General features: G+C 49.9%; 1 protein-coding gene across 12 annotated transcripts in view; it reads right to left on the reverse strand.

The window, feature by feature from the left end:
• LOXL2 (lysyl oxidase like 2) overlaps window positions 1-15,709 on the reverse strand; it is a 63,425-nt gene that overhangs the window by 3,297 nt on the left and 44,419 nt on the right. For all 12 annotated transcript variants that reach the window (XR_012626638.1, XM_074852454.1, XM_074852453.1 and 9 more), the window contains 8 exons: window positions 14,840-15,062; window positions 12,675-12,858; window positions 8,652-8,803; window positions 7,635-7,802; window positions 4,214-4,379; window positions 3,771-4,014; window positions 710-825; window positions 77-213 (listed from right to left, as the gene is read on the reverse strand). Coding sequence is in view for 11 of the 12 variants with exons in the window: in XM_074852454.1 (XP_074708555.1) it covers window positions 77-213; window positions 710-825; window positions 3,771-4,014; window positions 4,214-4,379; window positions 7,635-7,802; window positions 8,652-8,803; window positions 12,675-12,858; window positions 14,840-15,062 (1,390 nt within the window). In the remaining variant the exon portion in view is untranslated. The remainder of the gene's footprint in view (window positions 1-76; window positions 214-709; window positions 826-3,770; window positions 4,015-4,213; window positions 4,380-7,634; window positions 7,803-8,651; window positions 8,804-12,674; window positions 12,859-14,839; window positions 15,063-15,709) is intronic.

Here is a 15,709-nt window from a genome sequence, read left to right on the forward strand (position 1 = left end):
GTAGTCACATTCTTGACAGCCCTAACGGGTAAGAGAAAAGCAACAGCAGTGTCTCACACCCTCTTTTTCTTTGTACCTGGAAGAGGTAATCGCCTGGTGGGACGTCAGTGATATCGATCCACTGGCAGTCGATGTCGTGTCGGTACACGTCCCAGCATCCAACTGTGATCCCCTGTTCACCAAAATTGGCGCATTCGTACTGTTTTTGCACATCTAAACAAGAAGAGTTAAAGGCACAATGACTGCATTCACAGCAGAGCCAGGAATTTCCCACCCTCGGGCCCTCAGAGGAAGGGCGAGTTGTTCTCCATCTCCCGCAGAGATGAGCTCCAGGTACTGTATTTTGGGTGAGATTTAATGGAACAGTGTCTTGTACTGAAATCCAGGTACTGCTCAGTCGAATGGGAGGAGCTGCCCCTCCCCCCGGGGCATGCTTTGGAATTTCTCACTTTACAGGAATCAGAAAACACACACTTGGGTTTTCAGAGTAAGGATGGAAAGAGCTGAGGTCTGAAAACCTCAGCAGATGGGGCCTTCAGGGATTCTCTAATACCTGCAGAGACCACTCCATACAGACAACCTCAGGATGGTTTCTGGCTCCTGTCAGGCCACGTCCCAGCCCTGCTCAGGACTTTGACAGCAGCTTAAAGCCAGTCACCTGCATAGGGACAGCAACGAATTCCCAGCACAAGGGGCTCTGGCAATATACCTGCTTCGCATTCCGTGTCTTCCAGACAGAAGCTGGCTTTGTGTCCTTCAGCCACCTTGCTTCCGTTGAGGTTCAACAGATCGTAGTGGGTAAAAACCTCCATGCTGTGGTAATGCCTGCAAGGCACAGAGAGGGACAATTATCGTTAGGGAAAACAGACACCGCTTTAATTACCAGGTCTAAAGGGCTGCACTCACCCCAGCAGGGACGGGCCAGTGGCTAGGGCACAAAGACTTGGATGTGAGAAGCCCAGACTTTGTGCTGTCGCATCCCTCGGGCCAGACATTTCACCCCCCAGCCCCGTCCCCATGGCCACGGGGATAAATAAATAAACACACAACAACACGCGAAGTGCCACGGCCCAGCGCGGGAGGAGGAGTGAGGGAAACCACAGCCAGGAAACATTCCCCTGGGCCTAATCCTACGTGGCATCGTGGCCCGTGCCACCTTCACGCTGGCTCCTGGCCCTGGTATTTGTTTACAAATCAAGTGCTAAAGCTGTGCCAGGGGAGAGCCTTGTCCCAGCCTTTGTAGGATCACGCCGTGTTTTCTAATGGCAAGAAGCAGAAATCAAAGCCATCATCAGCTAGGTCACCGTTTCTAACAGCTCTGTCACTTACCAGAACAAGAAATATTTCTCCTGCTCCTTAACAACAAGCTGCAAACAGAGCTGGGTGTACCCAGACCAGCAACCTGGCTGGTTTTATTTATTTATTTATTTTTAAGCAGCAGAATGTGAATTTGTTGGCAGAAAACTTAACAACAGATGGAACCAGCTTCTCTCAGCAGCCACTCCGCTCGCATCTGAACAACAGAACAGCTGGGTTCACACATGATACGTTTCATAATTTTAAATGGGAAGTGTTAGTGTCAACTCAGCCTGGGCTGGGCTGCAGCAGGAACGCCCCAGCACCATTGGGCACAGCACCAGTTAGGAGAGAGCACACACTCAGGTGCTGTAGAGCCCAAACTAGCAAAGTTAGACCACAGCAGGGCTTAGGTGACGTTGAATTTGGGAACATTGACCTTTTCTATGCCACACTGCTGGTTCAGCAAAAAACTAAGCCTGTGCTTCAGTCCAGTTGAAGTCCGTGGGACTTGCAGAGCAAGAAGCAGATGGAAGTACCCGATTAAAACAGCGTGTGCCACGTGGTCAGGGCTGGGCGCGTAAATGCGGTCATGCTGATGCAACACCTTGAATTTGATCCCAGCCTTGGAATTGGGAGCAAACCCACAGCGTGAGCATGTTGTGGGGAACAGGAGAGCACCTGTGGGTGCTGGGAGCAGAGCGGGTCCTTAAATCACTGCGTGTCTACCCCAACCATGGGAACTCTGTGCTGAGACACACCAGGGCCCGTCGGCGTAGCTTGGCTCTGAGGAGTGAGGCAACTGCACAGGCAGGCTCTCACTCAAAAGCCATTGCTTAGGAGTTTAAAAAAATAAAAAAAAAAAGTGTAGAAATCCTCTCCTTTCCAGCTTTAAAAATAATCATGGCTTCAAAACTTCCAGCCACCATTATTGCAGCACCACTCCACACACATATTTACAGATAAAGGAAGAGCAAGGAGGGAAGGGGAGGAAATTTTTTGTGTAGAGAATGGGTTTCTTCTTACCTCCTCCCTGCCTTTCCCCTAACCAAAAAAAAAAAAGAGAGGAAAAAAATTGCCACCTGCCAGAATTTAATCACTTTTCACTCCCTGCCACAGGTCTTTCCCATTTTTGTTCTACTTCCACATCAAAAGCTAACTAAACAGAAGCTCCCAGTGGCAGAGTGAGGCAGCTAGGAAAGAAGAGGCATTCTGCAGTGGCTGAGCTGTTGACTTTGAGGCTAATTTGGCTGCCTCTGATAAAAGTTTGAGGTTCTCAAGTCTGACTCAGTTTCTGAAATATGTCTGAATCATTCAAAGAGGTGTTTACATTCTGGTGTTTACAGACTGGAAAGATTGAAGAGGAATTGAGTTCATCCTCCTCCATATAAACAGAATCCAGTTTAAAGCACACAGATGGCTCTCGGCCTCTTCCTGATCCCTTCTCAGTCTCACCTCACTTACGCAGCCTCTCCCGAAGAGCTCCCAGTGCCCTCCAGTTTAACCAGCTCAGAGCCTTGCGGTGTTCCCCCAGGGCCAGAAAGGCAGGTACTCCCTGCACTGGGCTGGGCTCCTCCTCCCCTAAACACACCATCACTTATTTACCTTCAGTTCTGTGCCGCTGAGGTTTTAGTGCTGCTCGTGCTCTGACTGCACGAGTTCCAGCCCAGCCTGGACCATCTGCCCCACGCCACAACCTGCAGCTTCAGACTAGTAGCTCTGCAGCGTTGCGACACTGAGATGCAGCTACCTACACCTCTCACCTCGCTCACGCTGTTATAAAGGACTGTTAGATTGAGAATTTACTGCTCCAGTGTTTTCCCAAAGCCAAAGGCTTACAACAGCAGCAGGATGAGAGCTGTGCACTGAGTTACTTCGCTCTGTTTTACCCCAGATTAGAGAAAATCAACCTTGTAACAAGCCATCGTTTCAGAGGCAAAGCATCTGGATGGCTTGGTCCCAGCTCTCTTTCCTCCCTCTGGTTTACTTTGGCTGAAACTGTCAGCTTCCCCCTGAAAAATGATGCGTTTAGGGGGGGTGAGTTTACTGTTTGTCAAAAATAAGCATGAAACAATCTCCCAGCTGTACACAGTCTAAGTGGAACGGAGATGCATTTTAAAAAATTGCAGAATTCCAGCGTGTTCTCGAGTCCCTTCCCAGGTGAGGGAAGTAGCTGCGACGGCGGCACCTCTCTACACACGGTGGGGCACGGGCACACTCTTCCTGCCTGGACACACACAAACCCCTGCGTAGGGACTGCCCCGGCGTGTACGTCTCTCCCAGTGGGAGTTAAGAACAGAACAGGAGCTCTAATTCCTACTGTCGCAAGCTGGTTTCTCTGCTGCCAGAGGATCACAGCTGCCCTGACACATGTTGTGGCTCTGCAGCCCTGGACTCCCACAGCAAAGTCGTCCCCCCCAGAAAGGGGTGGAAGGAGGCACCGACCATGCAAAACCCATCTCGGCGGCGCTCACCGGTGACAGTCGTGCCAGACCCAGGCGTGGCGGCCGTTCTTGGGGCGGAAGTCAGACTGGCCGTTGTTGTGGATCTGCGAGGAGAAGCGCAGCAGGCGCCGGTAGCCGGAGGTGAGGGAGGTGTTGACGGCCGAGCTGGCCAGGCAGTTCTCCTCCAGCGCGCACTGCAGCATGAACATCGGGCGGTCCTCCAGGTACGACGTCTGCTCCACCAGCTCGGCGTTGAGCACCAGGTCAGGGGCGGCTGGCAGGAGGGAAGGAAGGTTTGGAATGGATTTGTGGGCTACTAAAAAAACCCCACAAGTGGCTGTCAGAGATGGGGGTCAGCCCCTTCGCTGCCCTGTATTTCTCAGTCCCATCAGCAGCAATTTGCCCCTGTTTTGACCTGTCCCAGGGCAAACACGCCAAGATGAAAAAAAAAAACCAAACCCTGAGTTACTCACTCTCCGAGCAGGACACACCAGCACCAAAACGACCCCCTCCTCTGGGGCAGGAGACATGGGCTCCGTCGTGACGACAGTGGGCCAGGGACATCTCTGTCCCCGAACACTTGACCCCGCTCATGACCACGTTGTCAGCGCTGATGTCTCCATGCCAGTACCAGGTTTCCTGGGCAGAAAAAGGCATTTAACACACAATTCATTGTTTAGAAGACTGCTGGGGGAATATTCATCCCCCTGTAACTTGTATTTGCCCTCCAAGGAAGATCAGTGCAAAAGCCCTTGCTACCGAGGAGACAGATCTTGCCAAAGGATGCTGGAGTGGAGAAGAAAAGTAACTTGGGAGTGAACCCAAATATGTTTACACAGAAGGTTGGTCAACCTGCGTTTTAATCCCAGTCCCATGTTCCCTGCCCTGAACATCTGACTGGCATTAAGCAAATCTCTCCTTGTTTCTGAGCTGGTTTAAATCTCTGTTTTTAATCCAGCTGTAAACTCACTTTTCCACCCTGCTCTGCCCATCCAGCTGATGAATTCATCTTCGGGCTGATTTAAGTCATCTAGGCTGGGCCTTTGGGAGAGATGCCCAGCAATTAAACCCCATCTGTCTTGTGACATCTGTGCACTTGGCAGGGCCACAGGTAATGCCAGAGTGCCTGCCTGCACAAGGAGGGGAGGCAGAATTAACAGCCACGTTGGACATGCCAGTGGAAACAAGGGATTTGAGGAGTACCAGGACTAACGGAGTCTACACCTCTTGGTTTTGAGGGGGGGTTCGCAGATGTTCAAACCCTGCTCGCTGCTCATCTTCATCACCCAGTTTTACAAAACTTGTGGGAATGACAGAAAATTAACTCGCAACAGAACACCGCTCACAAAACTAAGCGCAGTAAACCCTGATGAAGCTGCAGTTGCAAAGCTTGGGAGAAGGTGAGGGAAGAAAGAAGGAGGAAAAAAAAAAAAAAAAATCAGATCTGTTAGTGTCAAAACTGGGAGCACGTTTCCAGGAAAAGAAAACCCATCTGTACCACTGCTTCCATTGCAACAGGCTGTTTGTTAACCCTGTTAGCAACACTCTTTGCACACCCGCACACAGGGCTGCCCTGTTCTACACAGTGTAGCTTTATGCTCCTGTAGCTGGTGCAGCCGGGATACGCATAAGGGCCTTTTCTGTTCTAAATACCAGCAGTCTCAGCTAAAGGAAAAAATGTCTTGTTTCTTGCTGGACTCTCAGGACTATGTCAATAGAGCCAGGCAGTTGGAAAGGCCAGTGTTCAAGGGACGTGGCTAACCTCAGCTCTGCTCGGCAGCTACGCAAGCAAATCAGCTGGAGGAACCAGCCTGCGCGGGGGGATTTGCTACAATAGTGGCACGGGCAGCTCCAGCCTCCTACCTCCACAGTATCCAACCCCAGAGTGACCTGCAGATCCCCTCTCCGGCCGTGGATCACAGTTAAATTGGTTGGAATCTACCTGCTCATGAGCCCAGCGTGTCCTCCTGGACCCTGGCTTGGTCACTCAAAGTTGTGACAAACAGGACACTGAAATCCCAGATGTGTAACATTCCCTCTTGAAAGTGATGAGTGTAAAAAACAGAAATGCTTCAGCAGTCCAGAATATACTGTCATTCTTTTTCCCCTGACTGATGGGGAAGGTTAGTTCAGGTTTCAGCTAGCAGGTTGACACACTTTGGACCTTTCAAACAAATGAACAAAGACCCCTCTCCACTCCAATGTTATAAACTCTTTAGTTAAAGCAGAACTTTGCTCTTTTCCTTGCCTCCTACTTCCTCATTATTTCAGATATCTCTATTCGTGACCCAAAGAAACAGCCTTTGAAGTAACTGTGTAATTCCACTGACACGCAGATTTAATTAGAAGTAGCATGAAACAATTTTTCAGGACTGCGCTCTCCAGGCAGAGCTCTAAGCGTCTGCTTCCGCCTACGGTCTCTCCACTTTCTCAAGAGGCAGCCACAGCCCTGAGGATGCTGAGGCTGTTCGTCACTTCAGGGCCTTGTTCTTCCTCCCTGCACCAACCCAGCGGGCCATCAGCACAGACACTAATTCTCCCCAGGTTTATCACCACAGCCCAGCAGAACCGGCTGCGTCCGAGTGCGGAGCAGGTCAGACACGGCACGAAAACGCCGCAGAGCTGACAGGACCCTGGGCTCGGAGAACGGGGACAGCTGCCACTCTCTGCAACCACATTTTACTTGTTTGCCCAAGTTTTCGATTTCCGGAAATTGTTCAGGGAAAATAGTTTTCCTTCCAGAACTGATCTAAGGCTGTTTTCTGTGTGCGGGTTTCCATCTATGTAAACACACATGAAGTTTATTTATTCTGCGGCTGTTTGAGCTTAAGTTTCCCCAAAGCTGCTGGCGATTGTTGATTCTCGGTTGAAATGCCTCAGAGGGGCTGCATTTCCCGAGCACAGCAAGACAACAAGCTCTGGCAGGGGATTACTTTGTCCTAGGGCGAAACCAGTTTATTTTAGGAGCCCAAATCCCCATTTTCCAGGTGTCTGAGAACCACAATAAAGGCCCAAAAGTTACATATTTGCTTTCAAAAATCTACCATGACCCCTAGATGTGCCTGCCCCTCTTTCAGCTTGTGATCCCTGAGGGATGTATCAGTACAGAAGCGTGTCTTGCACCAGGGTTATCAGCCAACACCAGCTACTTACACCTGATGCCATTTATCCATCTGGGACCTGGGTGGGAAGCTGCTGCCCTCCCTCCTTCCAGCTCTTCCAGTTGCTGCTCGCTTTCCTCCAGCCAGCACAGCAGGCTGCCATTCGCTGCGCCAAAGAGCTTTGCTGGGAAAGAACACTTTATTCCTTTGTGGTTATCCCCAGCTCGTTAGTTGGTAGCTTTGATCCCTTTCTTAAGTGCCATTCTTAGTCGTGTGCAAGCAGGGAGGGTTTAGGGCGTTTGGCATTAGAGGAGTGAGAAACACAACCAACGTGCGGAGCCAGCACACAGCTCCGCCGCGCAGCAGTGTACGCGCTGCACTGAGAAGTAACTACAGGAGCAAAATCAAATTGTTTTCAAGTGATTTGACACCAGGTTAAACTTGGCTTTCACACTTCAGTCAGCCTGAGGAGTTCAACTCCCCACTGACTCGGGGAGGGACAAGAAACTGCATGTAGCCACCAACCCAACCAGGGCTAAGGGAGTCAGGCTTCCCAGGAAACCTGAGCAGCATGAAAACAGCCGCTTTGCCCAGAGCTGCAAGAGCTCTTCCTGCTCTGGATTTCCCCCACCGGCTGTTGTGCAATGAGGTTTAACCTTCAGGGTCCTTCCAGCTTTAAAGCTGCGGTCTGGGGTTTAATTTTTGTTTTTTCCTCCTCCTCCAGCAGCCCCTACTCAACCACGCATGTGCCATTGCGCCGAAAACACACGCACGGGAGGGCCCAAGGACTCACCTGGAAGGCATGGCTGGCGAACCCCAGGCCCAGCTGCCGACACACCACCATGGCCTCCACAGTGCTCCAGTTCTCACTGCAGACAGTGCCCCACTTCAGAGTGCCGTTGCGCTCCGCCAGAACCTCCACCCGGCCCTCGTAGGGGTTGCGGCCGCCGCTCAGACGCAGCTGCGGGGCACAGAGACTCACGGGTCAATAAATGTCACGGCAAACTTTATGGGGAAGATGCAACCGTTGGGCAAGTCACGCTCAGGGGCTTCTGAAAGCTTGTGGTTAAAGTCACCGAGCCCAGAAACCTCAGTTCAGCTGATGCAGTCTGGTGGTTCATCTCCCCCGTGGACAGGAAGCAGCCTAGCCAAGCCCAGCATCTGAAAGTGGCCTGGACCAGCTGCACGAGAGTAACACACTCCCTGGGGAAGTTTCCCCCCTCCACTCTCTTTGGACCTTTGGCAGGAGCATTTACTCCGAGGAACCTGTGCCTGCTTCTTGTAGTTAGTTTTTAAGCCCCACGTGGCAAAGAGGACAGCAGCACCTACGCTAGCAGCCACCCGGGTACACTGTCATGGTAACCAACCATGACCCAACCAACCAAGATAGAACCCAACTATGGTAACCAACCATGACCCAACCAACCAAGATACAACCCAACCATGGTAACCAACCATGACCCAACCAATGAAGACCCAACCCAACCATGGTAGCCAACCAAGATCCCATCACAACAGGGACACACACCAGCTTTACAGGGCCACTGAACTGCACAAGTTGCAGCTGAAGTGACACTTCACCCCTTTATAAGGCCCTGTCACACTTGGAGGAGCTCAAAGCTCGGTACAAAAAGGGAGCATCATCCTTTTGTGCCCTCCTGGCTAATACAACGCAGATATTAAAATCTAAATTGAATAGGCACAGCTTAGGTGAAATGATTCCTGCCCAGACGCCCTGCGCCGCACAGCAAGGGAGGGCAGGTGATGCTCCGGGATGAAAACACCTCGCCACGTTCACTCGGCCTCTCACCTGATTCTGGAAGCCCATCGCTGGAACGTTGCATCTCACAGCAGCATCTTCCTCGTGGTTACAGCCCTGCGACTCCGTGTTGAACTTGCAGTCCGTGACTGATTTTTCAAAGCCTGTGCAGTCGATTTCATTTAGATGAATTGGACCCATGCCTTGGGGAAGGAAAAAGAAGAGAGTCCTTACCTTCTGCCCAGGCTACTGTGTGGTGAAGAAATATCCGATAACATTATTAATACATTGCAGACATCGCACTGGCCTCTAGCGTTCAAAACAAAGTAATCCTGAAAAAATTCCAGTGATTTCTTGTAAAAATAAAACAAAAAGCTGCGAGATTATTATTAATAATTTTACCATTAAATTCTTTCCAGTAGTCTCTGGGACTCAAGCACGGAAGAACCGCAGAAAAAGCCAAGTTTCCATTGTTACATAATTTACAAACTTCAGCTGCAGGAATTTGCAAATTATGACCTTTTGGCTGGGTCTGTATGCGGGAATCTGCTCCCAATCAAGGCCTGACATTTAAATGGGACATAGACACGTTTGCTGGGACAACAAAACATAACACCGCAGGGATGCGCGAGAAGTCAGTAAAACAACTCCAGAGCAGGTGTGTGACTCCAGCAACGCTGATGGAAACAAGAGAGTGAACATCATTTCACACTGCAGAGAACAGTCTTGAGGTGTTGGGAGCCAAATCGAATAATTTGGTTCCTCCCTGGACTAGTGGCAGCAGACAACTGTCATTTCTACCAGAGAAACACAGCAAGAGGAGAAGGCAATAATCCTGTCTGCAAAGCTCAGTTTCCAAACTGAGCCCAAAGCTGGTTAGAAAGAAGTGTGAGGGTGATGAATCAGAGGTTCCAGCAGGTGATCTTCATCATGGAGGAACCACCAGAGTCTTTCTTAGAGCCCGCATAATCCATGAGTAACACACCGGATAGTTTTGACAGGAGATCCTTGCAAGTAGCAGGTGTAGAACCTCTGGTCTCCAGCAGTTTCTAGGACGCTTTCAGAAATGGGAGGCTGAGAATAAAACCCCTTCTGAACTTTGCTGTCAACATGCTCTGTGGTCTTGCCGTAATCAGGTGCAATCAGGTGTCTAGCAGCCACCGTGCTCTGATCTGCAGCCCTTGGCCAGGCGCTTCGGAGCTGCAGGTGGAATCTGGGTGGTGCAGGTAGAAAAGCAACTGTTTTCTTACCATTTCTGACAGCGACTGTTGATTCTTCCTCCCTGCAACACCATTCCCATCACAGCACAAGTGATGAGGTCTCTGCAGAGCCAGAGAGCTGTACCTGGCTCAAAGAGTTCGAATCAGAGAACAGCCTCCGCGGAAACGACATCCAGGCTGCTGGCTCCGCTTCTTTGTCTGCACCCAGAGATGACACAAATTGCCCAAAGTTAAATAGCAGCAGATTTGCCATCTGGGCTCTGATCAGCAGCCTCCCGGGCACGCGCTGCCTCGCCACGAAGCCTTTTTTGCTCACTCCTCTGGAAAGGAAAATTTTACCCAACTTCAAGCCTGCTCCTTTTAGTTCAAAGCAAAGACTCTGGAAGGCAGCAAAAGGTAATTGGTTTTTTAACCGTAGGTGGGATCCTTTTGCTTAAAAACCTCTTCCTAGTGCCATCTGGAGCCTTTCTAACTCTATGTGGCAGCCAGCACACCTGTGACTCAGACACCTAACCGTGGGTGACAGGTTAATGATCTGTCTGCTGAACCCCTCACCACCTCAGACTTCTGCTGAGGCACAGGGAAAGCAGAAAACAAGAAGAAAAAAAACCAACCAAACACGCTCTCTAGCATATTTCCACAATTGTGTGGTGGAATGAGTCAGGATGTGCCCTGGAGCCTTGTTCTGACAACAGCAGCAAGAACAACAAAAGCAGAGATGTAAAATGTATTGGGTTCAATCTCATCCACACAATTAATTTGGCTCTGGCCACGTTTTGCCCCTCAGCACTTCAGCCCGCCCTGCATCCACCCATCACACAAGGTCTGTGCAATGCAGGAGCAGAGTGCCAGGCTGAGGCCGCTGGGGAATGTGTATCTAGCCCTTTTTGCTTCTCTCTTATTAAAATCCTGTTTGTGGTCTACATCTGGAAATGGTGACACTGGCCTAGTCATTCCGCAAGCCACCGAACAGCTCGAGTAGGAGGAATGCCTTGATGCTGACCAGAATCGGAGGGTGATGCAGCAAGAATGCAGGATGGATCCAGTCCGACATTCTCCACTGAAAAAGCCCGACAAAGTCATTCCGATGAAATGACAAAGCAGGAGGGCAGGGCCACGGCGCTGATCCACGTAACCCTGGCACATTCGCTTTTCTCAGGGAAATTCTTTTACAGCACATGGAGGCAGCAAGCGCTGCTGTCCCGGGCACTGAAATGCAGCCAAACTGCATGGCTGTACGTGCTGAAATATGGTGTTAAAAATTATATTTCTTCCTAGGCCATTTTTCTTCAGCAGAACAGGATTAGGAATGTACATCCAACATATTCACCTACTGCTCGAAGTTATTTTTTAATGTTCTCCTTCCAAGGACGTCACAGCGGACAACACATTCAGGAGATCTGAGCTCAGTATCTTCCTTTCAACAGACTCTTGTGCGAATAAAGGTAAATTGTTTAATCTGGGTCTCGGCTGCCAATTTTTAAAAGAGGGAGTAAATCTTCCTCTCCATACCCTGAACTCTTGGTGGTAGGCACTTGTCTCCCACAGGTCGCTTTGTCTTAACTGGGAGTTCTAGACACTGCACACTGATTTAACACAGAGCCCGTCTTTTTATATTTTACCCTGTGAAATTAAATCCAACACAGCAATAACGAGACTGGTCCTTCAAATTAGTCTTCGAACACACAAATTCCCCGAGATGCAGCTGTAACAAAGCAAAGCATAAACACACAAAAGGACACAGAGTTTAACAGCTGTGAGACTCCCCTCTGCAACGGGAGCGTGGAGGTGAGTTTGGGCCAAAAGAGCTCCTTTTCCTACCACAATGTGACAACCCGGCTGCTGAAGGGAGTTATCAAGCGCTTGACATCCCAGAGGACAGTTTCGACAGGGTGCACTGACTGAGTGATGGCAAAGGAAGGCGTGTGGAAATCAGCAGTTGCTGTTAAGAGTTTCCAGGCTGCGGCCGCGGGAGATGGCAGGAACATCGTGTTCCTCCCTCACATGGCAGCCGTTCCGCCCCCCCCCCCATGATGATTATGCTGTTTCCTAGATGCATCAGCAGCTTCCTTCATCCCACCGCAGGATTTTTTTGGCAAATCCAATGGACAGGTCACATTTTAAAGCTTTCCAGATTTTGGACATCACTGCTGTGTTTCACACGTGTTGTTACTTTCCCTCCCCTTCTCCAAGCCGTGCTGGGCTGAAGAAATTTCACCCATTCATTTAGTCTCACAATAAAGGGTTTGGTGTCATTTTCTTTAAGGTTTACACCATGGGAGCAAGGTGGGTGAATCAGAAGGTGGTTTGAGAGGGCGTGCATTAGGCTTTGAGTTACCATTTACCACAGTTTGGGATTTAAACCAACTCCCAAATACAGGAAATCCAAACCCAAACCTGGCTCTGAACTGTTGAAATGCCCTTCTATTTATAACGGGCTAAATTAATGTTCTGGTCTTAAATTAGAGAGTGTTTGAAGTCCAGATCCAGGACCCGTTTTTGCCAGGAACCTTCCAGTAATGCATTACACCATGATGTGGATCTAGAGGACTCAAAGAGAATTTCAGAGCAACGGATGTGATAATGAAGAAGTAATTACTGGAACAGCTGTCTGAGGGAAAGGTTAAACTCATCATCACTAGACTTCTTTCAAGGAATCCTGAATATCTTTCTAAGTCACATATTCCAGTTCAGCCTCAAGCTCCTGGACTCAAGAGACTTATTAAGGGTAGAGAATAAATTCCTGGTCCCCAAAACAAACATCCCAGTAAAAATACACTCTGCCCTGAATCATGAAAGGGTTCTTGGAGGTGGACAAGGCATGACCGGTCCCTGGAGCTCTCGTTGCTCTTACCTTGCCCGAGTCTTGCACCCGTTATCGCTTCCTTGGCGCTCCCGAAGCCCAGCTCTCGGCACACCACACTGGCTGACACCAGGTTCCAGTTATCGTCGCAAACCGTCCCCCACTCCCCGTTTTTCAGCACTTCAACTCGTCCTTCGCCAGTGTTGGCTCCCCCTTTCAGCCTCACCAGTGGTTGCTGGAAGACACAGACAGAAGTGGTGTTACCACTGCCTAGGAACAAAGTGTCCTTTCTTTACAGCTCTTATTTATGGCATGTGGCTGCAGGTAAGTTGTGGCCTGAAAAGTACTACCCTGAGGCACCTCAAAACCACCACAACATCATACAAAAGGATAAAGGCGCTGGATGAAAGGAGATCTTTATCTGCTAAGACCTATGGTATGCATAGATATATGTTTCTCACGTCCCTGGACATGGGCAGAGAATAAAGAGACATCTTCGTTCTCTGCAGTTTTAGTGCTTGGGTTTAGGAGCCTTTTTCACACGAGCAGTTGTGCAACAGAAGAGTGCTGCTGCACACAGGAGTGGCTGGACATGCAACAACCCATGTGGTTCTCATGCCACATCCCTCGGGAGCCTTACAGGGAGCTGGGGGATCACACCGAGCCAGCCCGCGCACCAATCTCATCCAGTCGCTGCCTGTGGTTCAGCTGCTAGATGGATCCATCTGCTGTGTGCATCTCCAGATGTGTAAGCATCTGGGTTAACTGAGGAGACCAGCGTGGAGCTCAGGCCACGTCAAACCTATCTGTCTGCTGCAGTTACGACTAGTGGAATAAGTGATCTGGCAGGTTGCAGGCAGCAATACACAGCTGAGCAGCAGGTCCAGGTCCATTAATTTCTATTCTTCTTCTATTTCTCTTAGTCTCTGACTATACACCACTTACAGCTTTCCCCAGTACCAAGCTGCTGCACCTGAGATGTGTTGTTGTGGTGGGAGCACGGTGTCAGCTACAGAAACACCACGTGGTTTGTGCGGAGCCCGAGACCAGAAAAACCTTAACTTCTAAAACTGGAAGCATGTACAGTTTTCCAGGCTGGGGTCACACGAAGGACATCCAAAGCCTACACAAAGGCTTAAGGAATTAGTTGGCAGTGAGCGTGGCTCAGAAGATTAGTAATGATTTACAAGACCTTTCATCTTTGAGGCCTAGATTCTACAAGTTCTCGTGCAGAGAACTGCCTGGACTCCGGGCAAGCAAACCACGACAGGACTGCACTATTCCCACTACAGCAGCGTCGGGAGGTGTTGTCTGGGGTCTCCTCAGGTGCCAGGAGAAAGCTGGCTCCTAAAGCCAGAGGTACAGGGTGGGGGATACAGGCTACAAGCAAGATCCACAGCACCTAATGCACCTTGCAAAAAAAAAAAAAAAAAAAAAGAAAGAAAAAAAAAAAAGACCCCAAACAAACTAACCCGGCACTAAAGGAACCCCAAGATCACCCCTGTATCCTAAGGCTGCACATACCTTACAGCTGGAAAGTTTCCCTTAGCATCAACCTAAACCACGTTTGCTGCAAGTTAAACTGTTCTTTCACATTCAGTCGCCCCACTGACACTGAGAACAACTGACTCCAGGGTGATTTTATAACAGCCTTTTGCATATCTTAGAATTTTTACACTACGCTCAGCCCTCTCCTCACTAGACTAAACAAACACAGCTTTTTCAACCTTTCCTGTAGGCCATGTTTTCCCAGTCTCTCAGGGCATTTCTTCGCAGAAGACACAGGGGTAGCGGAAACACCAGTTGATTTCCCTTGTACCTCTTCGGGAGAAACAACCCAGCAGTATTTAAGTGACTGTGAAACAGCAAAGCCCGGCAGCAACTGGGCACGCGTTCAATTGGCTTGAGCAGAACAGCTCAAACAGAAACGTGACAAATGTATTTCCTTACTACTTGCTCGCAGCCTTGCCAGCTGCAGTGGTGAGCCAGTCTCCCACCCTTCCGAGCCTGCAGAATGAGGCAAGGTACCACATATTTGTGAGGATAGAAACTCATCTGGGCTTGTAGCGAGAAAGGAATGCAAAGAGGGGACATTTGCACAACAGGCTGGTCTGTGGCTACGGGCACACACATGTTCAGGCCCTACAGCTGATAACTGCTGGTGAATAGTTACACCCCCAGGCTTTTCCTACTTGACAGGCTCGCTCCCTGCTCACCTCCTGCCTGAAGGCTTTTCGGAAGCCACTGTGGCTGCTGGGGGCAAAGGCGCGTCCCGGGACGCAGCTGACGACTGCGGGCATCCCGTTCTCACACGTTGCGTTCTTCTCTGCATCCACATTGAGGTGCTTGCCCAGTTTGCAGCTGGAGATATGAGCCTCACTCCCACTGCAGTCCATTGAGTAAGCCCAGTAATGCTGCTTCCTTCTGCTGGCAAACATCCTTAAAGAGAACAGGAAAATAAAAGTTTGGAATCCATAAAAACTGTACTGATGTAGCTACATTTGGGGAAAAAAACGCCTTGAAATAAAATGAGGACTGAACAGCATTATTGAAAGGCTGAGCCATTTATACACACAATGACTCTCTGTTAAGGTGTCACTTGGGAGTAAATAGGTCATCTCCTTAAGCTAAAGATCAGAGCATGAATCAACAGTGCAGCCGGAGCAACAATTCTGCACTGGAAGGAGAGACACATCATAGAGATCCCTCAGCTACGCCGGGGTCAGAGCAGTTAACTCAAAAGGCAGCTCACAAGCAGGGCCTGGGCAAAGAACGCTGGGGAGTTCGGACTGGAGAGGCCCCCAGAAGACCTCTCCTGTAAACGAGCTGCTCTCTGCGCGGGCCGTCACCTATCAGCTGTGAGAAGATGGCAGTCTGGGGAAAAAGTCACGGCTCTCCGGCTCCTCTCAAAGCTGCAGTGTTAACAACTGTGAGCCTGAAAGCAATTTCCGAGAGCAAGAGCAATTCCCTTGATGACATGTTCACAGCAGAGGAGATTGGCAGCAGTTTCTGCTTCTTGCTCCCAAACTGTAGTACTTGCCTGGAGGTGCTCCAGGGACTCCTAAGGGGGAAGGGGCATGTGTGAT

The sequence above is a fragment of the Strix uralensis genome, chromosome 28 (assembly GCF_047716275.1).
Source record: "Strix uralensis isolate ZFMK-TIS-50842 chromosome 28, bStrUra1, whole genome shotgun sequence".
NCBI lineage: Eukaryota > Metazoa > Chordata > Aves > Strigiformes > Strigidae > Strix > Strix uralensis.